General features: G+C 41.9%; 1 protein-coding gene and 1 pseudogene across 1 annotated transcript; one reads left to right on the top strand and one right to left on the bottom strand.

Moving 5' to 3' along the window:
- Positions 1–137: 137 nt before the first annotated feature.
- Positions 138–4,146, top strand: LOC115109546 (class E basic helix-loop-helix protein 41-like). The gene is made up of 5 exons (XM_029634545.2): positions 138–363; positions 474–537; positions 708–815; positions 928–1,039; positions 1,250–4,146. Exons 1-5 carry the CDS (start codon positions 302–304, stop codon positions 2,206–2,208), a joined length of 1,305 nt encoding a protein of 434 aa, XP_029490405.1. The 5' UTR covers positions 138–301; the 3' UTR covers positions 2,209–4,146.
- Positions 4,147–9,862: 5,716 nt separating this feature from the next.
- LOC115109545 (ras association domain-containing protein 8-like) overlaps positions 9,863–27,803 on the bottom strand; it is a 38,938-nt pseudogene continuing 20,997 nt past the window's right edge.

Genomic DNA, 27,803 nt, shown 5'->3' with positions numbered 1-27,803 from the left:
GCCATAGAAACGGGCTGTGACGTAGCCTACTAGACCGGGTCTTGCAAAGGTCTTAATTACCGGACGTTGTGCTGGTGCAGTTTACACGTGAGTTGGAGCTGTTCCGACTCGAGACGCGCGTGCGCTGTGCACTCTCGCACAAACTGCTCGCAAAGTGGCAGTTGAGGAAAATAGACAGCATTCTAAAGCGCAGCACTATCGAGAATAGTCGCCGTGTAACATCTTCCCAAACCTTCTCTGTCTGCTGGTTTTGGAATAACAAACATTGTAAAGACAAAGTGGAATAGCCTACCGACAAGTTATGGATGAAAGAATACCGCGTCTGCAAGACAGACAATTTACTGATCATGAACATTTTTTAGGGTAATAATTTCATTTTTAGGACAGTATGGGCTCTGTCCATAAACTATTAGATGATCACCCTTGGTACCGTTATAACTATGTGACTATCCTGCCCTCTTTCTTTATTTCAGGTTGGAATACTCGTCACTCTACATGTGTAAATCGAAAAGAGGACTGAAGCGCGAAGATGGCAAGGTATGCGCTCATTTAGTCTTGTTTGCATCTCAATACAATGTCTGATAGCTAACAAGTCATTGTAGGATAACACAACTGTCTTGACTATGTGGCAATTGATGTAGAATTAATATATCACTGTCATTCGTTTCTGTGGTCCTAATCGAATATATCTATCTTATTGTTCCCAGGACGCGTACAAGTTACCACACCGATTGATAGAGAAGAAGAGGAGAGACAGAATCAATGAATGTATCGGACAGCTGAAGGATTTGTTACCCGAACATCTCAAATTGACGGTAAGCTTTTGCAATTATGAAGGATGATATATAGCCTAATAATGTGTGTTTGTATTTGATTGTTTCGTTAAATGATTGTTGAGTAATTGGATATCATGTTTTTCTATTTCAGACGCTCGGGCATTTGGAGAAAGCGGTTGTTCTCGAGTTAACTTTGAAGCATTTAAACGCGTTGACTGCAGTCACTGAGCAACAACACCAGAAGATTATTGCTTTGCAGAATGGTAAATTGTTACATAACCTCCAGTGACTTCAATTTTGGACTTTTAGGTTTCTCTACATAGACTACTTTGGGTTTAGAGTTTGGCTTGGATAGGCTATGCGTAAAAGTTATTGTAGCCTAACTCAAATTCGATAGGCCTATTGGTTGTGTTCTCACAGTTGATTACGATTAAATCATGTACTGTAAATTGTGTCGTTTCTAACTTTTTCAGGGGATCGATCGATGAAGACGTCCATTCACGCTGATTTGGATGCGTTCCACTCCGGGTTCCAAGCATGTGCCAAAGAGGTCCTGCAGTACCTCAACAAGTTCGAGAACTGGAATACGCGCGAGCAGCGGTGCGCGCAGCTCATCAACCACTTGCACAAAGTATCTGCGCAATTTCAGCCCAGCGCGCCACTGCTCCATTCCCAGCAACCTGCCGGAGACGTGCTGGAGCGCGATGGCCAGAAAGCTGAAATCCAAGCCGGACATGACCGCGTATCGGTCATACAGAGGAGCCACGGGGAGCTTAACGAGAATGACACAGACACAGACAGTGGATACGGGGGTGAGGCGGAAAAGACCGATGGGAATAAAGGATGTGACCGTAGCAAAGCAGTGAAGATAAAGCAGGAGTTCGGGGATGAACGCGCAGCCAAAAAAACGAAGATGAACTGGGCTGGAAACGGTACGACGGGCGCAGACACGACCACCAGACCTGACCTGGCCTTTATGAACTCTTTGATGGGAATAACTGGCGTGGGACAGCAGACTCCATTTTGCATGCCTTTTTACTTCATCAATCCCTCTGCAGCAGCGACCTACATGCCGCTATTCGACAAAAGTAACCTAGAGAAGTTTGTGTACCCTGCTGCGGCAGCAGCAGCTCTCTCAGCCCCGTTTCCATGGTTATACCCCGGCCTTAACTCACACGCTTCGGCAACTGCAGCGGCTGCCGCAGGTGCTTTCTCCGGCATGTCGACAGAGAAGAGCTCTGGATTCGGTTCCAACTCCAAGCACTCTCTCTCTGACGACAGTGACATGTCAAACGTGGAGCCGGGCTCACCCGAGGAGAGGGAGGACAACCCTGAGAATGATGTTGATTATGATGATGATGATGATTATGATGATGATGTTGATGATGATGATGATGATGATGGTATTAGGGAACGACTCCCCAGACAATGAACATGACTGTACATAATGAAGATAACATTAGATTTTTATTTCTTGTAAAAACGGTCTAATTTACCTGTGTAGCCTATATCCTAATTGGATCTACATTCTGCATATTATTTTGTTTAGGATTTTCTGATAGCTGTCTGTTTTTACCTGAAATGATTGTCATTGATAGTAGGAGTTTCGAGACAAGTTTCACAATTGAATTTCTCCTTTATTTTGGCCAGGCAGGGGGAAGTTGTGACAGTTTGTGCCTTTTGCACTTAATGCAAGAGTAATCTGAATGATAATCGACAATGATTGACACTAACAACATGCACACATCTGTTATTACTACAGTCCTAGGGTATATTGAGCTGGAGTTAGTTTTTCCATTGACACAACCTTTAAAACTGGCAATATCAGTGCCAAAACATCAAGATAAACATTCTGCTTCTATGCGCAGTATTGTCCTCAGATCCCCAATCAGATACTAGTCACATTGGATGTATGGAGTTGCAAATGACCTCTACCAAGGTTAGAATCAACATTGCTGACTGACTACAGTATGACTAATGGTGATAGATGTGTTTTGATCCATTTCCTTGTACATATGCACTAAATTGACCCCCCCCCCCATAACAACACAAATGACTAACTAACTGGATACATGACTACGTATTATGTAACTCCCTATCCAGGCCAACATGTTTTGATTAGTCTATTTAGTCTTCTGGAATTTTCAATCACCTCCTCAAATAAGTTTTTCTGACTGCTGATATTTGGCATATTGAAAAGAAGCACTTCATTGGAAGATGCTGTTTTATGACAATTGACAATTATGTCCCTGATTGGTTGGCATCTCTGCACACATAATGAGACACCGCGGGACCTGTCGGCTACCTCCAGCAAAATGATACTAGGTATGATAGCACCTTATAGAACTTTGATATTGAATGTAACTACCTGTGTATTTCTTAGCTCTGGAAGTTTGTATGTATAGGATTAACGTGTAGTTCTTTACTATTTGAGAGATAAAGTGCACTTGTTTCTGCCTTTGGAAAATCCCCCCCTGTTCCCTCCCAACACTCACTTTCCAACTATTCTAGTCTATCACTGTATCTATTTTTAGAAAATCACTAAACTAGAGGGCAGACATTTTACTCCAGACTGTACAGACTGTCAATGTGTTTGAAGAACCAGATACTAGGCTACTACAGATATTGAAGCTTTTTAGTGATTTTGTGCAGACCTTATAAGCCACTAATCATAGCTTGTTTTTGGGGTAATAAGTCTTATTGTACTTATACAGCTACATGATACAACTGATACTCAGCCTCAGAATGAAGAAGTAGCTGTAGTATCACATTCTAACACAAACACATACAGGATAGGTGTATGTAGATGGATAGGTAACTTTGGTCGGGGACCGATAGTTCTGATAAATGTCCTTTTAAAAGAGATTCATTCCTGCAAATGTGGTGTTTATTGTGTGTTATGAGTTCCTTGTGTGAGTAACTACATATAATTTGCATACCCAGTATTGCTTATTTTTAGCTTATGTTCATCAGCTCTTGCCTCAAATCCACTATGTTTTAAACCAGGGCTCTCCAACCCTATTCCCGAAGAGCTACTCTCCTGTAGGTTTTCGCTCCAACCCCAGTTTTAATTGACCTGATTCAGCCTATCAACCCGCTCATTATTAGAATCAGGTGCACTAGTTTAGGGTTGGAGCAAAAACCTACGGGGTGGTGGCTCTCCAGGAACAGGGTTGGAGAGTTTAAACTGTCTTCAAAAGTGGCACGTGTGTGTAAATAATTTTGTGAATATACTATGGAATATATGTCTGATGTCAATGTCCAAAAATATTTAACCGAGCAACTGTTGCACATTTCGTTAATGCTTTACACATATGGTGTTCTAAATTATTGCTGACAAGTTGTAAAATAAATATCAGACCAAAAACCATTTGGATGTCTTATTGTTATTTTTTTTTTTACCACAAAATGGATAGTTTGCTTCATCGACACACTACATATACAAAAGTCTGTGGAGACCCCTTCAAATGTGTGGATTCGGCTATTTCAGCCACACCCATTGCTGACAGGTGTATAAAATCAAGAGCACAGCCATGCAATCTCTATAGACAAACATTGGCAGTAGAATGGCCTTACTGAGGAGCTCAGTGACTTACAACGTGGCACCTCATAGGATACCACCTTTCCAACAAGTCAGTTAGTCAAATTTCTGCCCTGCTAGAGCTGCTCCGGTCAACTGTAAGTGCTGTTATTGTGAAGTGGAAACATCTAGGCGCAACAACGGACCAGCCGCGAAGTGGTAGACCACACAAGCTCACAGAATGGAACCAATGAGTACTGAAAAAATATTTCCTCAGTTGCATCACTCACAGAGTTCCAAACTGCATCAGGAAGCAATGTCAGCACAAGAACTGTTCGTCTGAAATGGGTTTCCATGGCCAAGCAGCCGCATAAAAGCCCAAGATCACCATAAGCAATGCCAAGTGTCGGCTGGAGTGGTGTAAAGCTCGCCACCATTGGACTCTGGAGCAGTGATGAATCACGCTTCACCATGTGGAAGTCTGATCGACAAATCTGTGTTTGGCGGATGCCAGGAGTTTGGTGGCGGAAGAATAATGGTCTGGGGCTGTTTTTCATGGTTCGGGCTAGTCCCCTTAGTTACAGTGAAGGGACATCTTAACACTAAAGCATACAGTGATATTCTAGATGATTCTGTGCTTCCAAATCTGTGGCAACGATTTGGGGAAGGCCCTTTCCTGTTTCAGCATGACAATGCATCCGTGCACAAAGCGAGGTCCATACAGAAATGGTTTGTCGAGATCGGTGTGGAAGAACTTGACTGGCCTGCACAGAGCCCTGACCTCAACCCCATCGAACTCCTTTGGGATGAATTGGAAGGCCAACTGCAAGTCAGGCCTAATCGCCCAACATCAGTGCCGACTTCACTAATGCTCTTGTGGCTGATTGGAAGTCCCAGCAGCAGTGTTCCAACATCTAGTGGAAAGTCTTCCCTGAAGAGTGGAGACTGTTATAATACAGTGCCTTGCGAAAGTATTCGGCCCCCTTGAACTTTGCGACCTTTTGCCACATTTCAGTCTTCAAACATAAATATATAAAACTGTATTTTTTTGTGAAGAATCAACAACAAGTGGGACACAATCATGAAGTGGAACGACATTTATTGGATATTTCAAACTTTATTAACAAATCAAAAACTGAAAAATTGGGCGTGCAAAATTATTCAGCCCCTTTACTTTCAGTGCAGCAAACTCTCTCCAGAAGTTCAGTGAGGATCTCTGAATGATCCAATGTTGACCTAAATGACTAATGATGATAAATACAATCCACCTGTGTGTAATCAAGTCTCCGTATAAATGCACCTGCACTGTGATAGTCTCAGAGGTCCGTTAAAAGCGCAGAGAGCATCATGAAGAACAAGGAACACACCAGGCAGGTCCGAGATACTGTTGTGAAGAAGTTTAAAGCCGGATTTGGATACAAAAAGATTTCCCAAGCTTTAAACATCCCAAGGAGCACTGTGCAAGCGATAATATTGAAATGGAAAGAGTATCAGACCACTGCAAATCTACCAAGACCTGGCCGTCCCTCTAAACTTTCAGCTCATACAAGGAGAAGACTGATCAGAGATGCAGCCAAGAGGCCCATGATCACTCTGGATGAACTGCAGAGATCTACAGCTGAGGTGGGAGACTCTGTCCATAGGACAACAATCAGTCGTATATTGCATAAATCTGGCCTTTATGGAAGAGTGGCAAGAAGAAAGCCATTTCTTAAAGATATCCATAAAAAGTGTCGTTTAAAGTTTGCCACAAGCCACCTGGGAGACACACCAAACATGTGGAAGAAGGTGCTCTGGTCAGATGAAACCAAAATTGAACTTTTTGGCAACAATGCAAAACGTTATGTTTGGCGTAAAAGCAACACAGCTCATCACCCTGTACACACCATCCCCACTGTCAAACATGGTGGTGGCAGCATCATGGTTTGGGCCTGCTTTTCTTCAGCAGGGACAGGGAAGATGGTTAAAATTGATGGGAAGATGGATGGAGCCAAATACAGGACCATTCTGGAAGAAAACCTGATGGAGTCTGCAAAAGACCTGAGACTGGGACAGAGATTTGTCTTCCAACAAGACAATGATCCAAAACATAAAGCAAAATCTACAATGGAATGGTTCAAAAATAAACATATCCAGGTGTTAGAATGGCCAAGTCAAAGTCCAGACCTGAATCCAATCGAGAATCTGTGGAAAGAACTGAAAACTGCTGTTCACAAATGCTCTCCATCCAACCTCACTGAGCTCGAGCTGTTTTGCAAGGAGGAAAGGGAAAAAAATTCAGTCTCTCGAGGTGCAAAACTGATAGAGACATACCCCAAGCGACTTACAGCTGTAATCGCAGCAAAAGGTGGCGCTACAAAGTATTAACTTAAGGGGGCTGAATAATTTTGCACGCCCAATTTTTCAGTTTTTGATTTGTTAAAAAAGTTTGAAATATCCAATAAATGTCGTTCCACTTCATGATTGTGTCCCACTTGTTGTTGATTCTTCACAAAGAAATACAGTTTTATATCTTTATGTTTGAAGCCTGAAATGTGGCAAAAGGTCGCAAAGTTCAAGGGGGCCGAATACTTTCGCAAGGCACTGTAACTCCATATTAATGCCCATGGTTTTGGAATGAGATGTTCGACGAGCAGGTGTCCACATACTTTTGGTCATGTAGTGTAGCTATAACATATGCTTTCATTGATAGAAGACACGCTAGAGATGATCACAAACATTACAATGATCTACTTAACATTGACACATTTACTTATAGTGTATTAAAGTAGTCAAAAGTTTAGTATTTGGTCCCATATTCCCGGCATTCAATGACCACATCAAGCTTTTGACTTTACAAACTTGTTGGATTCATTTGCAGTTTTGTTTTGGTTGTGTTTAAAATTATGTTTAGCCTAACAGAATGGGGAATAATACATTCTGTCATTTTTAAGTCACTTTTTATTGTAAATAAGAATAGAAGATGTTTCTGAAAACTTCTACATCCATTATCACAGTAGCATCCACATTCAATTGGATCTCCAACAACAAGTGGTATGAACACCAAGTCATACTGTACAGTACACCCTGATACTGTTAAGTCCTCCGGTTGGTCTGTATTGTTACTAGCTCTCTAATCAGCTGACATCAAGCCAGCTGTGGAATGTATAGGAAGCTAAGGCTTAGAGCTAATGTCATCCCACTGGGCACAGATGTCAATTCAACGTCTATTCCATCATTGAAATGATGTGGACAACAACGTTGATTCAACCAGTGTGTGCCCAGTGGGATGTGATAAGAGAGTGATGAAGTGTGTTTACACTTACACACACTGACTGCGCTGGCTGGTGCAAAGCAACAATGTTTCTTTCACTACTTTTGTGCTGTTTGGCAAAGTCAACTCCAGTGAAAAGGACAAAAGGGCTTCTGTTCCTAATAACACCTTTGAGTAGGCCTGATGACAAAGACCACCCCCAGTACCGTAGGTCTATGTTGTCACAATTAGTTGAATACCTTGATTTCTTGTTAGGCTGTTATTTCTGAACACAGCCATCACTGCAAATGTTACCAATTGTCACTATTGTACATTTTTGGTATCGACCAAACAGAGGTGGTTGATACCTTGGGAAATGGTGCTGACGGATAGGGCTGCCGTGCTTCAAAGTCTTAGGAAACTGTGCAGTATTACATGTTTTTTCTTACATTAAAGTCACATGCATTTCGCTACACCTGCAATAACATTGCTAAACACATGTATGTGACAAATAAAATTTGATTTGATCTCTAGTTTTTAACATGACATTTGTGTTTCTCCGTTTGGATTGTTAGGTAATATTTCAAAAACTATTGTCTGATTTGTAAGACTAGTTGATAAGTCAAAGGTGTGTCAGCTATTTGAATCAGAGAGCAATAAGCTGATTTCCAGTCACTTCTTACTTCTGTTTTAGTCAAGGTCAGTGAAGGACAGACACAGCCTTGGGGTTTCCCTGTATCAGTAATGCTCTGCATAGTAATGGATAAGCAGTCTAGTAGTTAAATATTCCAAACTGCAACATTTCCACCCTCACTGGCGAAGCACAATACTTTCTATCTGACTAAATCTTTACACAGTTGTAACCAGAATTCAGGACACTGGTGAAAGTATCTAATAGGCTAAAAGATAAGGAGGGTAACTAGTATGTATATCAAGTCAACTTATTCTAACCCTTACGAAAAAAGATTGCAGTCAGAGTGCAGTATAACTGCAGTACACTGCAGTATAACTGCAGTTATAGTTAGAGTGCAGTATAACTGCAGTATGCTGCAAATACTGCTTCCAAAATAACCGTTTTTTTACTGCAGTAATTTTGCAGTGCAACTTCAATTAGAGTGCTGTATAACTGCAGTTCAGCTGCAGTACACTGCAGTTATTCTGCAATTACTGTGTCCAAAATACCACAGTCGACTGTAGTTACTACACTTTTACTGCAGTTTCAAAACTGAAATATTTTTCTGTAAGGGAATCAAATCACTGCAAAATTACTTATTTTGGTCACAGTATTTGCAGCATACTGCAGTTATACTGCACTCTATCTGCAGTTATACTGCAGTGTACTGCAGTTATACTGCACTCTGACTGCAATCTTTTTTCGTAAGGGTTAGAATAAGTTGACTTGATATACATACTAGTTACCCTCCTTATCTTTTAGCCTGTTAGATACTTTCACCAGTGTCCTGAATTCTGGTTAGAACTGTGTAAAGATTTAGTCAGATAGAAAGTATTGTTGCAGATTGGAATATTTAACTACGAGCTCTGTATCTCAGTGCTGGAGGTGTCACTACAGACCCTGGTTCGATTCCAAGGTGTATCACAACTGGCCATGATTGGGAGTCCCATATGGCGGCTCACAATTGGCCCAGCGTCGTCTGGGTTAGGGTTTGACCGGTGTAGGCCGCCATTGTAAATAAGAATTTGTTCTTAACTGACTTTGCCTACAATAAAGGTTAAATATTTTTTTAATTTAAATGCAACTCAACCCCACTGACTTCTATAATACAATTCAAGGTAAAACTCTTCATAAACCAGACATGAGTTCAAAATGAGAAATGTGTCTGACTTAACCTTGTTGCCTGAAGTGTTTTCATGACCCCTAATAGTTTAGAAATAATTCACTTGATTATTATTATGCAATGATTTCCCACGGTCAACGAGAACCACCAGAGCCATCCAGTTGTCTATGGCTTTGTGATTATTGGACCGACAGCGCCATCTAGTGGAGATACAGACAACACGTTTTCCATCTCCATCATCAAGTAACTCCCACTTCTTTCACCATAGGGCTTTTCACACTACTTGAGCCGAACCGAGGCAAGCCAAACCAAGTTGTACAGAGCTGGCCTAGTTACACATCCACCTTAGTTGCTCACACTGTACTGGAAAGGACAATGTCAAAATAAAATATCTGAGCCAGCAGTTTGGTCCGGGTCGGCATGGTAGTGTTAAAAGGGCACATGTTTCTCCGGTGTACTCTTCCTATGTCCTGTGCCTCTTTCAATTAGCATTTTATAGAATATCAAACTCATGGACAACATAAAAGCGGACAAAAAGTTTGTCACATTGTTTTATTATAATAATGCAATCCATGTCATATCAGCAGCCAGTAGCCATACATCTCTGAACAATTTGCTGTGAATTAAGGCAGAAAAATAAAACATGTATGTACAGTTGATTTCTTAACATGGGAGAGCACAGGACACAAATGTTAAACACTGACCGAAACAACCTATGGAAACATACAAGTGGTTTCTTAACTACCTATTTTTCCAATAAACATCTTACCCGCACAATGAACAGAGCTAGCCTGGTCCCAGATGTGTTTGTGCTGTATTGCCAACTCCTATTGGTCACTGGCGTAACAATGAGTATAGGAATTGGCAAGACTACAAACACATCTGAGACCAGCCTAGAACAGAGCAGGGTCATTGTTGGAATAATCCCCGGTAAAAGCTTGACATTAGTCGTATACAGTATATGCAGAAATAAGTATGAGTATAAGGCACTTGTTAAGAATTTATTAAAAGCTGAGTAGCACAGAACCATTAGTTTATCAAAACCCAGAAGAGGTGTTCGGTACAATGAGGGCAACTGTTGCATACAATCGATCAACGATCAACTCGTTTTATCAGGTTTTAGTCAGTGCTATAGTGTTACATTAGCCTGGTTCCAGATCAGTTTGTGCTGCTTTGGCAACTCCTCTGGTCATTGTCACGCCAAGGAATTGGCAAGACATGAAAAACGGATCTTGGTAATTATCCACAAAGCTTCTCAGAGTATGGGTGCTGATCTAGGATCAGGTCCCCTCTGTCCACATAATCATATTCATTTAGCTATAAAAGATAAAAAAACGATCTTAGATCAACACTTGTACTCTAAGACACTTGATGAATACAGGCCCTGGGACAAGTCTAGTTTTCCATATCTGTCAATTGAGCCAAACCACTCCCTCTTAGGATCTAACAGAAGTTGTTTTAGTGTTACTTAGGGCTCGGTTGAATCCGTAGCGCTGAAGATCTGCGCTGTAGCATGATGGAAATGTCAAGGTCATTTCCCATTGAGACGACATATGCAGCGTTTACCATGAAGGCAAATCCCCACGAATGCAGGAACATTGCTTATAAATTGCTATCGCCCTGTAGCACAGGTCTTCAGCCCTGTCGATGAAATGGAGCCCTTAGGTTTGAATAATTATTCAGATATGGCTACTTGGAAAAACAAACACATGCAATAAGACCTCTAATCTTTGGTCCCATTTCTTTACAGATGAATAAGATTAAACATTTTGGCAAAGTAATACATATTTTCAACACAAGATAAAGGAGAAAACTAACGCTGTCGGTTCATTTGATACTGTTACATTAACAATACTGCATAAGTGTACATACACAGTTCTGCTTCTTCCTCAGCAATTGGAAATAAATGTGAATGGTGACCGAACTTCATACTATCTACAGTATTCTAATATTTCAATAAGTGATTATATCCGTTGACATTTCACATATCGTAACAATAAGTGACATATCAGCACTTTTGGACAGTTCATAGGCTACCATCTACCCCTTTCTTCAGTAACAAAGCCTTGAACCATTGGTTGTATAACTGTGCATAGTGTATAATGAGAATCAGAACAGAGCAGAGCAGAAACAGTCTGCCTGTTGGTTGATGTGAGCATAAATGCTTCAGAAACAGACATCCTTTAAAAGTGACTTTGCCCCATAGGGCCACTGTATAGACATCTCATCCAGGACTCAACGCAGTCCATACATCAATTAATACACTGGATCAAATACAATTATTTACCACAGAATCACTAAACTCTTCAAATTTACAGTATCAGTCAAAAGTTTGGACACACCTACTCATTCCAGGGTTTTTCTGTGTTTGTACTATTTTATACATTGTAGAATAATAGTGAAGACATCAATACTATGAAATAACACATATGGAATCATGTAGTAACCAAAAAAGTGTTAAACAAATCAAAATACATTTTATATTTGAGATTCTTCAAAGTAGCCACCCTTTGCCTTGATTACAGCTTTGCACACTCTTGGCATTCTCTCAAACAGCTGCATGAGGTAGTCACCTGGAATGCATTTCACACAACAAGTGTGCCTTGTTAAAAGCTCATTTGTGGAATTTCTTTCCTTCTGAATGCCTTTGAGCCAATCAGTTGTATTGTGACAAAGTAGTGATGGTATACAGAAGATAGCCCTATTTGGTAGAAGAACAATTCCATATAATGGCAAGAACAGTTCAAATAAGCAAAGAGAAACGAAAGTCCATTATTACTTTAAGACATAAAGGTAGGTCAATCCGGAAAACTTCAAGAACTTTGAAAGTTTCTTCAAGTGCAGTCGCAAAAACCACTAAGCGCTATGATGAAACTGTCTATAATGAGGACCGCCAGAGTTACGTCTGCTGCAGAGGACAAATTCATTAGAGTTACCAGCCTCAGAAATTGAAGCCAAAATAAATGCTTCACCGTGTTCAAGTTACAGACACATCTCAACATCAACTGTTCATAGGAGACTGCGTGAATCAGGCCTTCATGGCAGAAACCACTACTAAAGGACACCAATAAGAAGAATAGACTTGCTTGGACCAAGAAACACGAGCAAAGGACATTAGACCGGTGGAAATCTGTCCTTTGGTCTAATATGAGATTTCTGGTTCCAACCGCAGTGTCTTTGTGAGATGCAGAGTAGGTGAACTGATGATCTCTGCATGTGTAGTTCCCACCGTGAAGGTGTGATGGTGTGTTGGTGCTTTACTAGTGACACTGTCAGTGATTTATTTAGAATTCAAGGCACACTTAACCAGCATGGCTACCATAGCATTCTGCAGCGATATGCCATCCCATCTGGTTTGCGCTTAGAGGGACTATAATGAGTTTTTCAACAGGACAATGACCCAACACACCTCCAGGCTGAGTAAGGACTATATTACAAAGAAGGAGAGTGATGGAGTGCTGCATCAGATGATCTGGCCTCCACAATCACCCGACATCAACCCATTTGAGATGGTTTGGGATGAGTTGGACCACAGAGTGAAGGAAAAGAAGCCAAAAAGTGCTCGGCATATGTGGGAACTCCTTCAAGACTGTTGGAAAAGCATTCCAGGTGAAGCTGGTTGAGCGAATGCCAAGAGTGTGCAAAGCTGTCATTAAGGGAAAGGGTGGCAACTTTGAAGAATATCAAATATAAAATGTATTTTCGATTTGTTTAACACTTTTTTGGTTACTACATGATTCCATGTGTGTTATTTCATAGCTTCACTATTATTTTACAATGTAGAAAATAGTCAAAATAAAGTAAAGCCCTTGAATGAGTAGGTGTGTCCAAACTTTGGACTGGTAGTGTATAGTTCACAGATTTCAACAGCAAGTTTTTCAGTTTGGAGCGATATTTTCCAAAATGCAAACATTCATAAAAAATAGTATCAAACCTCTTTACGGTATGTTGATATAATGGATAAAATATTAACGTTTAAAAACGTCTTTATTTATTCAAATGAAAATAAAGTAATTGCATACACCTTCAAGGGATGAAAACTATGATGACGCTGATGATGATAATGACGCATCACTTTTAGTTCCAAGGTTTAAATAGACAGAAAACCATTCGGGCTATGACACACGGTGCTCCTGTCTGTTGCTATATTGTCTATTTCAACTATCTCTGTCTGTCCATTCAAGCACCCTGCAGTCAGATATGTTACCAATAGTTTTTCCTTCATCATTGGAGCTATCATCGTCATATGTTGGCCCATGTCGGAGACTTGGAGTGCTTGTACACAACGGCCTATAACAATATGATCTCTTTAAGTGTTCCTGTGCTCCATGATATGTAGGTAACAGAACAGAGAATGGACCGGAGAGTGCTACTGAGGTAACCTGTACTTGGATGTCACATCACAGGGAATCCTTTAGCACTGATCCTAGATCTGTATTTAGCCAACTTATTTGACTAGGAGTGACTGGGTGTTGAGGAGTTGGCTTAAAGCACACACAGATCTGGGATCAGGTCTTAGTGGAACCAGGTTGCCTTTAGGGTGTTTTCAGGTGTCCATCTAGCAGAGGAACAAAGCCACCCCAAGTGTGCCCTCTTTTCTCTTACACGTAGATCCCTTCTGGGTTTAGGCCAGATGTCAGCGGACTGTGCAGGACCCGAAGGTGACCAGGCATCGGGTGAAAGGAGACGGGACGCTTCAGGGAACCAGACAGAGGAACCAAGTCTGAGAGAAAGGGAGAGAGAGAGTGAGCATAGCTTTGTTATTGAGAGAGGCTGCCAGGCAGACCTGGCTCTCAAGAGGAGACAGGCTATGGGTCCACTGCCCACAAAATGAGGCGGAAACGGAGCTGCACTTCCTAACCTCCTGCCAAATGTACGACAATATAAGATACACATACAGTGGGGCAAAAAGTATTTAGTCAGCCACCAATTGTGCATGTTCTCCCACTTTAAAAGATGAGAGAGGCCTGTAATTTTCATCATAGGTACACTTCAACTATGACAGACAAAATGAGAAGAAAAAAAATCCAGAAAATCACATTGTAGGATTTTTTATGAATTTATTTGCAAATTATGGTGGAAAATGAGTATTTGGTCACCTACAAACAAGCAAGATTTCTGGCTCTCACAGACCTGTAACTTCTTCTTTAAGAGGCTCCTCTGTCTTCCACTCGTTACCTGTATTAATGGCACCTGTTTGAACTTGTTATCAGTATAAAAGACACCTGTCCACAACCTCAAACAGTCACACTCCAAACTCCACTATGGCCAAGACCAAAGAGCTGTCAAAGGACACCAGAAAGAAAATTGTAGACCTGCACCAGGCTGGTAAGACTGAATCTGCAATAGGTAAGCAGCTTGGTTTGAAGAAATCAACTGTGGGAGCAATTATTAGGAAATGGAAGACATACAAGACCACTGATAATCTCCCTCGATTTGGGGATCCACGCAAGATCTCACCCCGTGGGGTCAAAATGATCACAAGAACGGTGAGTAAAAATCCCAGAACCACACGGGGGGACCTAGTGAATGACCTGCAGAGAGCTGGGACCAAAGTAACAAACGCCTACCATCAGTAACACACTACGCCGCCAGGGACTCAAATCCTGCAGTGCCAGACGTGTCCCCCTGCTTAAGCCAGTACATGTCCAGGCCCGTCTGAAGTTTGCTAGAGAGCATTTGGATGATCCAGAAGAAGATTGGGAGAATGTCATATGGTCAGATGAAACCAAAATATAACTTTTTGGTAAAAACCCAACTCGTTGTGTTTGGAGGACAAAGAATGCTGAGTTGCATCCAAAGAACACCCTACCTACTGTGAAGCATGGGGGTGGAAACATCATGCTTTGGGGCTGTTCTTCTGCAAAGGGACCAGGACGACTGATCCGTGTAAAGGAAAGAATGAATGGGGCCATGTATCGTGAGATTTTGAGTGAAAACCTCCTTCCATCAGCAAGGGCATTGAAGATGAAACGTGGCTGGGTCTTTCAGCATGACAATGATCCCAAACACACCGCCCGGGCAACGAAGGAGTGGCTTCGTAAGAAGCATTTCAAGGTCCTGGAGTGGCCTAGCCAGTCTCCAGATCTCAACCCCATAGAAAATCTTTGGAGGGAGTTGAAAGTCCATGTTGCCCAGCAACAGCCCCAAAACATTACTGCTCTCGAGGAGATCTGCATGGATGAATGGGCCAAAATACCAGCAACAGTGTGTGAAAACCTTGTGAAGACGTACAGAAAACGTTTGACCTCTGTCATTGCCAACAAAGGGTATATAACAAAGTATTGAGATAAACTTTTGTTATTGACCAAATACTTATAATATTATATATTATATTAATATTATATTATTATTATAATAATATTTTCCACCATAATTTTCAAATTAATTAATTAAAAATCCTACAATGTGATTTTCTGGATTTTCTTCTCATTTTGTCTGTCATAGTTGAAGTGTACCTATGATGAAAATTACAGGCCTCTCTCATCTTTTTAAGTGGGAGAACTTGCACACTTGGTGGCTGACTAAATACTTTTTTTGCCCCACTGTATTTCCCTCAGATTACAGGGACCCAAAAAGGATTTGAAAACAAATATTGATAAGCTTCTGATTCTGTTAGGTGAGATACATGAACAATTGTGTAATTTAGCAGATGCTCTTATCCAGAGCGACCTACAGGAGCAAATCGGGTTAAGTGCCTTCCTACAGGGCACATAGACAGATGTTTCACCTAGTTGGTTTGTGGCTTTGAACAAGCAACCTTTCAGTTATTGGCCCAACGCTCATAACCTCTAGGCTAACTGCCGCACCATAAATATACATAAATACAACCGTTTGTAATCCTCGCAGCAAAAATTGTGACCTGTTGCAATAAGAAAAGGACAACCAGTGGAGCAGAAACACAAGTAAATGAATCCTATGTTTATCTTATTATTTATTGTCCCCTGCCATTTGTACTTCAATTATTCGCACATTGTAACAACACTGTTGTAGTTCATATTAATATAACATGTCAAATGTCTTTCTCTTTTGAAACTTGTGCGTGTTTAATGTTAACTATTCATTTGTTATTGTTTATTTCACTTACTTTGGCAATGTAAACATATGTTTTCCATGCCAATAAAGCCCCTTTGAATTGAATTGAGAGAGAGAGGGAGTAAGAAAGAAAGAGATAGAGAAGGGAAAGAGAGAAGGGGGAGGGAGAGAGGGAGGGAGACCATGCAGTGTGTGCATTTGTTTCCGCCCCCTCAAGTGGCACTTATGGTTTCCATGCCAACGGCTGCCTAGATACGGATGCCTGCATGCCCAGCAACACACACTCCGCCAGCTCAGCTCTCCCTCCATCATCACATTTTGTTTTACATTTAAAATGTAAGTGTTTTAGCAGACGCTCTTATCCAGAGCGACTTACAGTGGTGAGTGCATACATTTATCATATTTGTTCGTACTTGTCCCCCATGGGGTCATATCCCTCCATCACTCTCTCCATCCCATGCTCAGCAGTTTCTGTGGTGATGGACTCAGTGGACTGTAGTCTTGCCTACAAAGAGGCTGGTCTGGCAGAGAGAACAGAGTTAGACAGAGAGCTAAGAACACTGTGAACACTGAGGCTTGTCAAAAGGCTATGGGAACATACACAAACTATTCTAGTCACCAGGTGCTTCCCTAGAAGTTAGAAGTTCAGTCTCTTTATATAAAACTTGAATTTTAAAAAGAGTTCGGAGATGTAGGATAGTGCCCAAGTGTTCCATGTTAGAGACTGTAAAAATATTTTTTTATGCACTAAACCAGACCTTCTAAAAAATATCCTCTATATCAACCTACGTAACAGTACACCTTTAAATCCCACCTCACCCACCAAGTTTTTCCAGATCACTTTTCCAAATGTTTTTTTTGATAACTGTGCATGACCATGTGCTTACCATTACCTCATCTAAAGGGGTTGCTCTTGAGAGAGAGATAGAGGGAGAGACAGAGAGATACAGATAGAGAGAGAGACAGAGAGAAGGAGACAGAAAGAGAGAGGGAAAGAGAGAGAGGATAAGTAACTACAATTGCTTTAAAAAAGGACACCCTCAAATCCACTTTTCAGATTTGAATGCATGTTCCTCTATGCGTTACTAGATCTGACCACACGGTGTCAGCATTGAGCCGTGCAGGAAGCCAGCCATAACAGTTAACTTAATGGCCAAACAGAGGGCTCTTGCTTATTGAACACACATGTCCTGCTAGGTTATTAGAAGGACATGAACATTAAACTCATTACTTGACATAATGGAAAACCATTAGCATGAAGTCTAATATAAATACAAGAGCAACCCCTTTAGATGAGGTAATGGTAAGCACATGGTCATGCAGTTATAAAAAAACATTTGGAAAAGTGATCTGGAAAAACTTGGTGGGTGAGGTGGGATTTAAAGGTGTACTGTTACGTAAGTTGATATAGAGGATATTTTAACAGGGTCTGGTTTGGTGCATAAAAAAATATTTTTACAGTCTTTAACATGGAACACTTGGGCACTATCCTACACTTCCAAAACCCATTTAAAATTCAAGATTGATATAAAGAGACTGAACTCCTAAGGTATTCAAAGGTTCTCCAAGAGCACCTGGTGATTAGAATAGCTTGTTTGTGTATGCTCCCATAGCCTTTTGACAAGCCTCAGTGTTCACAGTGTTCTTAGCTCTCTGTCTAACTCTGTTCTCTCTGCCAGACCAGCCTCTTGGTAGGCAAGACTACAGTCCACTGAGTCCATCAGCACAGAAACTGCTGAGCATGGGATGGAGGGAGGATGAAGGGAGATAGTGATGGAGGGATATGATGATGGAGGGATATGATGATGGAGGGAGGGAGGGAGAGCTGAGCTGGCGGAGTGTGTGATGCTAGGCATGCCAGCAGCCGTATCTAGGCAGCCGTTGGCATGGAAACCATAAGTGCCACTTGAGGGGGTGGAACAAATGCACACACTGCATGCCCCCCCCCCCTCTCCGTAGCTGAATCATCCTATCTCAGCAGGCACACACTGCATGCCCCCCCCCCCCTCTCCGTAGCTGAGTCATCCTATCTCAGCAGGCACACAGTGAAAGAGAACTGCCTAAGTGGGACTGATTTAGTGACCTGGCAAACAGAGCAGTGGAAGAGCAGAATGGTGTTCTTTCATGAAAAGAAGATGGCGTGACGGCAACGTGATAACATTTGAAGGTTTAAAGTATTTTTTGCACAAATCTGTGCTCTTGTGCTGCACGAAAATGTCGCCCGACAAGTCACACGGCACGTGAATGCACCTCCTGCACAGTGCTTAGAGATGCAGCCAGTGTAATGAAGTTGTCAATCATGCCTCTTTATTCAGTGTGGACAAGTTTGTTAGGCGTTATGTTTAATTAATCAGAAATAAATCACATAATATATGATTTTGCCCTTTCAATGAATAAGCAATACTCAGCAATATGATGTGACCACGAGCAGTAGTCAGAACAAAAGTTATCGCAGAAGCCTCCCGGGTGACGCAGTGGTCTAAGGCACTGCATCGCAGTGCTGCGGCGCCACTACAGCCTTGGGTTCGATCCCAGGCTGTGTCATATCCAGCTGTGACCGGGAGTCCCATAGGGCGGCGCACAATTGGCCCAGTGCCGTCAGGGTTAGGGGAGGGTTTGGCCAGTAGGGTTTTCCTTGGCTCATTGCGCTCTAGCGACTCCTTGTGGCAGGCCGCGTTCCTGTAGGCTGACTCAGTTGAACAGTGTTTCCTCTGACACATTAGTGCAGCTGGCTTCCAGGTTAAGCGAGTGGGTGTTAGGAAGCTTGGCGGGTCATGTGTTTGGAGGACGCATGACTCAACCTTCGCCTTTCCCAAGCCCGTTGCAGCGATGAGACATGGCCGTAATTACGATATTGGGGATAGGGAGGATGCACCCACAGAGGATCTATGAATCTAGCTCATTTGACGTAAATTACCTGTGCCATGTCCGGTGTGGGTAGTCTCCTCCTCTTCCTCACTGGGCTCGGCTGGCAGCACGGTGACCTTGGTGCCAGTCTGCTGGATAAACTGCTGCAGGTTGACCTGTCTCAGCTCCTTGGTCAGCTGCTCCAGCTCATGCTGCATGTCCTGAAGGGGAGATACAGATTGATCAACGATATAAATCTATATTTTTGCCATCTGTATTTACTCTACTGTATAATCTGCCTGCAGCTAAACTGACTGGCCCTCTGTTCCTGGGGCCTCATTTACCAAACATGCAAAAACTCTCACTAAATTCTGCCGTATGTGGAGATTCTAGGATTTGCATGCAACATATACGCATGTTTTCATTGATAAATCAGACGTATTATATTTATGCGCTCGTGAAGGAGCGTTACAACCCTGCCTAGAAATCGTCCTCCATTCACCTTTCATAGTAACAAAAACGCCCTATTTTGCTGTATGGTTTAGAGATCCTGTGTGGTTCAGTTGGTAGAGCATAGTGCTTGCAATGCCCGGGTTGTGGGTTTGATTCCCACGGGGGACCCGTATGAAAGTTTAAGTTTTCACTACTGGATAAGAGTGTCTGCTAAATGACTGAAATGTAATGCAACCAACTTTTTAGGGCACTTAAGAGCATTGGGCCAGTAACTGTAAGGTCGAATCCCTGAGCCGACTAGGTGAAAAAATCTGTTCGTGCCCTTGAGAAAGGTGCTTAACCTTAATTGCACCTATAAGTCGCTCTGGATAAGAGTGTCTGCTAAATGATTTAAATGTACAAATTTGATGTAACTGGGCCTTGACCGTTTCTAAAAGAAATGGCAAATTTGCTCACATTTGTATTTACAGTAGGTGTGGGCAGAATGGTTCAATCTCACTAACCAGGTTTCCATCCAACGTTTTAATGTAAGATTAAAAAATGTCATGACAGGCCTGAGGAAACAGCTAATTTGTCGGTAAACTTTCCAAATGTAGACAAAACAAAATACGCTAGACAAGCTGGGATCTGTTTGTGTCTGTAAAATGTATTTTGTGAGAAATGGCGATGGAAATGCTTTATGTGCAAATATTGATATAATAACTATCATATCGGAGTAAACTTGGAGTCACGCAATGACAAGTCTGTGTGGTCCTCCCCCTATGATTTGGGAAAGCAGTTTGTTAGACTAAGATTAAATAAATTATGATGAACTTCACAGGGTGTTGAAAGTGAACGCTGATTAACTTGATGCTCCTTTCCAATAAATATCTATGGTCTTAATCTGGTGACATGATAATCGATGTTTGGTTGTCATTTGACAAATAAAAATAGTATTTTGTCCATAATAATCTAGTCATGTAGGCTATTCCAGCACTGTATACGCGAGCTGTTGGCTAAGGCGCATTATCCAATACCAGTGTGGACACATTTGATATATAACACACATTTTTTGTGACAAAACCATCAGTAGAGTTGAAACCCATTTAACTTGTATTTTTTTATCCGGTTCATGGAAATTTAACTGCAAAAGTTTTTTTTATATGCACTAGCTCATCACGCACAGACTTTTATCCGCAACAAGTACATTTAAAGGAAATACATCTCTGGTGGGACAATGTTTTTATGAGGATTTTATTTATTTATTTATTTTAGAATATAAACCTAGCTATTAAAAAAAAAAAAATGCTGCCTATAGCGAGTGCCAAACATTGGTCATACATTCTACAAGATGTCACGACTTCCGCCGAAGTCGGCTCCTCTCCTTGTTCGGGCGGCGATCGACGTCACCGGCTTTCTAGCCATCGCCGCTCCCATTTTTCATATTTCCATTTGTTTTGTCTTGTTCCTTACACACCTGGTGGGTATTGTTACGCACCAAACGTTTGTTTATGTTCCATGTTTTGGGAACGTTTTATGTCTTATGTGCTTTCGTTTGGACCGGAATAAAAAGTGAGCCTGTTAACTACACTCTGCTCTCCTGCACCTGACTTCGCCTCCAGTACACACCCTTAACATTGTCTATTCGAACAATTTAAAGTAAATGCTACAGCCCAAATATTTTATCTCCTGCCCTGGGATAGGCTCTGAGATTAGGTTATGATGTTGAGCTCCTATCGCACAGCAATACTGTACCTAACCATACTGTAAAATAATTTAAATAGGCTACCGGTCTATTTACTTTTGAGCATGCTTGGCTATTGAATGAGTGATGGATAAATGGTAGCCTATTTCAAGAGTTTATTTCCAAAACTCTATATATCCATTTTCAGAAATGTTGGTAAATTAGCTTATTGTTTAAAATGTATGAAAAATAATTGATGTTTTTTTCACTATCTAATCATGGTATTGGGATGTTCAATGACATATGTATTTAAAAAAAAAATGTATCACTTGATGGTTTCATTTCAGAGAGACAAATAATCAATTTTGTTTGCTAAACGCTATGTATTTACCTCACTCTCAGATAAATAAGTAGTACTACTAAGTTCCTGTAAGGGCCATTATCACCTTTCCTATGACTTCATGTAGTGTTGAGAGACTCTTCTCCACTACATGACATATCAAAACATGAATCAGATCTTGCATGCTTACTGCATGCCTTTGAAAGGGAACGTCTATATCTTCTGCTGTAAAACGTGAAACACAAGAAAGGTAAGCCTGAATACTGTTTATTTATGACTTACTAATGTTTTCATGCCTGTCTTGGTAAGCCAGGCTTATATGTGTTTGATTCTAAGTGAGCTACTGTTTTCGTACCTGCTATGATTTCATGTTTTTATCCCTGCCTTGGTAGGCCAGGTTTATGCTTGCTGAATCAAGTAATTTTTTGGCAGCTGCTCTTGACGATTAGATTTTTTTTGAAATCATAATTTGATTTAAATAAACTTTGCGGTTAAGTTGATTTAAAACAAATCCCAGGCTTTGATTGCCCTGCAGTGGCTTTGCTTCTGGGATGCTTCTGGTAGGTACTGTATACTGTATATGTAGAAGCACTATATGTGTTTCTACATGCATTTTGTCATGTGTATGCTCATGCATCATTGTGTGTGTGTATGTTAATACATGTGTCTGACCTGCAGTCTCTTGCCACTCAGGCCGAGGGACCTGTCCACGGCTCTGCAGCTGCTCTCCAGCTGGACAGACTGTCTGTCCTGGGCCTTGAGCTCCGTGCGGGCTCTGAGTACCTGCGCCTTGGCCTCCACCTCGCTCACCCTTTGAGTCTCCTGTCTCTCCCTCTGCAGACGCTCCTCCTCCAGACCGGCCTCTACACCCTGACACACATACAGGTTTGAGTTTTAGACCAATAGGAGTAGGAGATGGTTAGGGGAACATATGCTTCCCAGCACCCTAGCTACATCATCGGTTTTGCTAGTAGTCTGTTATATAGAACAGGTTTTCCCAAACATGGTCCTGGGGCCCCCCTTGGGTGTACATTTAGTTTTTTTTTGCCCTAGCACTACACAGCTGACTCAAATAACCAACTCATCATCAACCTTTGATTATTTGCATCAACTGTGTAGTGCTAGGTCAAAAAACAAAACCTGGGTGGGGCCCCAGGACCGAGTAAGGGATACCCTGATTTAGATGGAAGTGCATAGAAAGGCACAGCAAGAAATTCAGAGAGAGGATATGCATTATCTGTCTTTCAAATGATGCTGCAAGGTGCCTGCAAACTTTTAATGTTATGTGATTATAACAATTTATAGAACTGATTGGATGAACAGCGTTCCAAGCCGTGCTGTATTGGCTGTCACAGAGACACACCTAAGTTCCATCTGAATCACTGCGCCTCCATAAAGAATATCATGTCTGAGTCATCTCTTTATTTATTTATCCCAACTTGCACATTATTTCCCCTTGCTTCCAGCCTAGCATTTAGTTTGGTACAGCGGGCGTTAATTTTAGCTTCGCTGTCTGTTTGACCTCGGAAACAATGTTTCACTTTTTAATTTCCTTCTCTGTAGTATAATAAATAGAGTGAATGGTGCACAGACGAAACGAGACAACTTTTTCTGAGCCAGTTGAAATCACGCATCAATAGAAAATAAGCTGAAAGTTGGCTAGCTAGCTAGCATGTGACCAGAATGTTAACTATCGAGCAGGCATAGCAACCATTTTGTTTAGAACAGACAGACAACCAGTTATTTTGCATAGCTAGTAACTTATTTTGGTCTGTAGCGACAAACAACCAGATAACCAGATGGTGGAAGAATAAAATTGTATGAATTGACTTATCAACATAACATTTGAATGAAAATATGTCATTCCTTGATATTTTAAATATTTCAGGCCGAAAAACAACATTTACCTGTGACTGTATTCATAATACATCACTGCCTCTTGTGCCTTATTGCTTAATTATACTATGCCGGAATTGTTAAATACTAATTTCTGATTTCCTTGAAGAGCATTCTAGTGTGCATTATTTCGCTATAAAACACGACAATAACCAACTGCTATCAATAGTCGAATTGAGAACATTATTGGCATTGTTGAATTCGATTTTTATAGCTAGCTAATATTTAGGAGGACTGATGGTTTGCTTAGCTAGCAAATCTGTTTGGCTATCCAGTAAACTTTCTAGCAACTTGTGGATGTTGAACACATTTCTACAGGTAAATTAACTCAGTAATGTGTTAAATTATAGCCGTGGTGTAAGCGGGATAATCAACTTGGTGCTGTATGTGTTCTCTGGAATATAATGGCACTCTGCAAAAGGTTAGTGCCACTCCGCTATGCTTGGTGGCCACGGCCGGCCTGCTCAGTAGGCATGATTAGGTGGCGGCAAATTGACAAGGGCGATATGTTCTGAGCAAAACTGACAAAGACGGAACTCCAACAATACATAAAACCTCACACAATTCTGCCCAAAAACAATGACAACTTCTTTCAACCAGTGGCATATGTTTTTTTTAGGTGAGCACTGATGCCGCCCTGTGATAAGCAGTGACCACTTTGTCAAAGGCAGGGGGCGAAATGATTTTACTTGTCCATTCCCAGCGCGCCTCTCCATGGTGCTGTTGGAGAGACGCATCTCTGCAGCGCTCCACCAACGTTCAAGTAGCAGATATAGGATATGGTAGAAATACTATGTGGCCTTTTCTGTAGCCTACAGGCTGGAGATAAAATGGATGTAATGAGATGGCGCTCAATAAAAAAAATAAAAAACGCTGTCATGTTAACAAAACTATAAATCCTAAAAACAGCACAGTCAACGTAAAATGCATAATATCTAATGGACAATCACAACTTTAGTCCAGGAGTTCCACCACATTTTCATGATCAGTGGTTTCAAGTTTGTGTCCGTCAATTTTTGATAATCTTATCATAGTGAAAAAGAAAATATTTTTTTCCAGAAAATATGCAGAAAATACTGCATTTCCTGCTGTGTAAATACATTGCAAATAGGCTAGCGATAACTGGGTATCTGATATTCAGAGCTTAAATAGCCAAATTGATTAGTCACAGGAATCAGGACTAATAAAGCCAATGCCTGTTTTACAAACGGTGGGCCTACCACATTGATGGACATTCATAACATTCTATTGCGGTCCGACATTTTAGGCTACGCCCCAGTAATCACGAACCGACGTCTTTTGGACGTCTTTTTATGGTCCTGTCCGAACGTTTGGTGTTTTACAACCGGTAGGCTTCCCACATAGATAGATGGGCATACCTAAAATGCAATTTCAGGCAACACTGTAGGCTACACCTCAGTAAGCACGGACCGATGCCTTTTGGACATCTTTTTTTTGGTGCAGTTCCAGACCGGCACGGACTTTGGTTTTTAGTCCGGTCCAGACCAATCATAGATGTCTACGTTTGGTTTAGATTTTGCCTGGTCTGGACCAGCTTTGATTTGGCCCAAACATAGACGTCTAGAAATGACTTATTTTCAACTTTCATTCAGAACAGAAAATGAACCTGATATCCATGTCCAGAAAATACATGTTTTTTTACAGTCCGGAAAAGATGCCTTTTCAACATCCTGGAAAATATGTATTTTAAACATACGTAAAATACCTTTCCACCTTTCATTCAGAAATTAAATCGAACAATTTCAACGTCTGGAAAATACATATTTTAAACGTCATTTTGCTCACTGGGACCATTCTAGTTTTGCGGGGGCGGCATTTTTTGGTCTCTAAGGACTGGCCCTGGTCGTGGCACACACCTTTCGCATCATGCATTATTTTCCTTGAGAGCACATAGCCCCTTACACAATATACAACAGAAATCGTAACATTTAGGAGCCCTATAATAGTGTCCATGCCATTTGATCATACCGTATCTAATTAATGCCCATGGGTCATAAATCCGAAGTGTGTCCCACCCACCTGTACCAGAGCCATCCTGTCCCCCAGCTCGACCTGAGCACACTGAAGACGCCCTCTCAGCTCCTCAAGCCTGTCCTCCAGCTGCCTCTCACTCTCCAGCTCAATCTGCAGCTCGCTGGCCCAGAACTCCTCCTCCTCCATCTCCACCTCGTTCTTCCTCAGTCGTCTCTCCAGCCTCACTATCTCCTCCATCAGCCCCCCTGCTCCTCTAGCCTCCTCTCCCCTTCGTCCCCCCAGGTCTGCAGTTCAGCTTCGTAGGCCTCCAGCCTCTTCTCCAGCACGGCCAGAGTCTCTCTCTGGAGCCCCACCAGTCTGACCAGGTCCTCCATGCGGCAGGCCCACATGCCGGGGGACACTGCTCCTCCTGGGGCTACCGCTGTGGCTGCCGCTGCTGCATGGTGGTGGTGGTTCTGGTTACCACCGTTACCCTGGAATAGGAGACGTCGTTTGGCCTCGAACTCCCTCCCCTCCCCCACCCGGCCTCCACTCAGGATGTCCCGGAGGCCCCGGGGCCCGCCGGTGAAGGTGAGGGACTTGCGGCGCGGCTCGCGGCGATGGAGGGCGTGCTCACTGGGATGGCGGAGCTTGGCGAGCGGGGGGAGGCTCTGCCGGTGTGGGCCGCGTTCCGGACCCCGGAGCAAGGGACCCTCGGAGGGGGGCCGTTCGGTCAGGGAGGGGCCCGTGCGGTGCAGGATCAGCTGGACGTCACCGGCATACTGGCCCCAGGTGTTGAGGGATGCCACTGGGCTCTCGTGGGGGGCCAGGTGGCGCTCTGTGTCCCGCCATTTCTCCACCAGTGTATAGCGCCCAGTTCGGCCTGGGAAAAACAGATAGGACAAGTTCAGTTATGTCAGCTTTTGTGTATGTTTTAGTGTATGCTTTGTGCATAGTTTTCTGTATGTGTATGTCTTCTCAGCCTATATACTTTGACAAACTAACTAACAAATCAGTTGATATGAATAATAGCTCTCTTTGTAATCATATTTTACGAGAATCAATAGGATAAGTATCAGTGCATCGTCAGCTATTAAAAAGCGAAAAGCGAATGTATAAGAGACTTGAATAATTTAACATCTATCTATTAACAGAGTTTAATAACCCTGTTAGTTATTTTTAGGTAATATGATATTTGCTTTAGTGGACATTTTATTTTAGTGGGACATTTTATTTTTCAATTTCCAATTTTCACACAAGAAACAAGGTCAAAGAGACTGAGGCAAACCCCTTGATGTACACAGTCTCCTTCCAGTGCTGGTCCCAACTAGAGATAAACCCCAAAAACCTAACATTAATCTTGTCATTAGACATTTGTACTGTGTATAGGAATTTCTATATGGAAAGTAGCAGGAGGGAGGAGAGGGGGCTTCGTCAGTGCTTTTGCTTCCCCCTGCCTGCGAGAGATGGAGAGATGACTCAGACTTTCCCTCCTCTCGCCTGCCCCACGCTTAATGGGAAGTGATGTCAATACAGTCTGCTCCATTCCTCTCCTCTCACTGAGAGAGAGGGGGATGGAGGGATGGATGGAGGGGGTTTCTGACTAAGACCCTCTCTATCTCTCACTACAGTACCAGATTGAGGTGTAGGCTGGAGGAGAGGAACAAATAGTCGTTTTCAGCAGTAAGCCGAATTGTAAGACAGCTCCTGATTCAAATTGGAGTTTAATTAACCACTATTTCTTATACAAGCGGCCAAATACATTACAACAGAGAATCAGTATATCCTCTTCACTGTCACTATACTTGAGTACTACTATGTAACACTGGGCCATATTGGTGCGCTGTCAATCAACTATGGCTTGGTGACAGACAGTAGCCTACCTTACCAAAGTCTCACAGGTAAATACTGTAGGTTAGGTTAGAGGTACATTATACTATCCTTATATTATTCAATATCATACATAACGAAGGGGAATGCACTTGCAGAAAACAACGTATAGGCCTACATTCATAAATGCTAATATTTTAAATATTAGTAGCCAACACACATAAAACAAACATCCTAAAGCCTTTGTTAAAGGGATTTTCCAGAAGTTTTGAATAATTTCAGCCAGTAGTTTTGAAATTAGAGCTCACAAACCAAAGCAGGTCTCTGAAAATTGTGCACAATTGTGTACAATGTCACATAATTTTTCTCGAGCCTCTGTAGCATGTGCCCGAAGACAGTGAAAAAAACTCTGTGGTGTACATCCTACAACCTCATTGGATT

Source organism: Oncorhynchus nerka, linkage group LG25 (assembly GCF_034236695.1).
Source record: "Oncorhynchus nerka isolate Pitt River linkage group LG25, Oner_Uvic_2.0, whole genome shotgun sequence".
In the NCBI taxonomy this organism is placed as follows: domain Eukaryota; kingdom Metazoa; phylum Chordata; class Actinopteri; order Salmoniformes; family Salmonidae; genus Oncorhynchus; species Oncorhynchus nerka.
The sequence above is the reverse complement of the archived record's forward strand: the minus strand, read 5'-3'. Positions and strand labels throughout refer to the sequence as shown.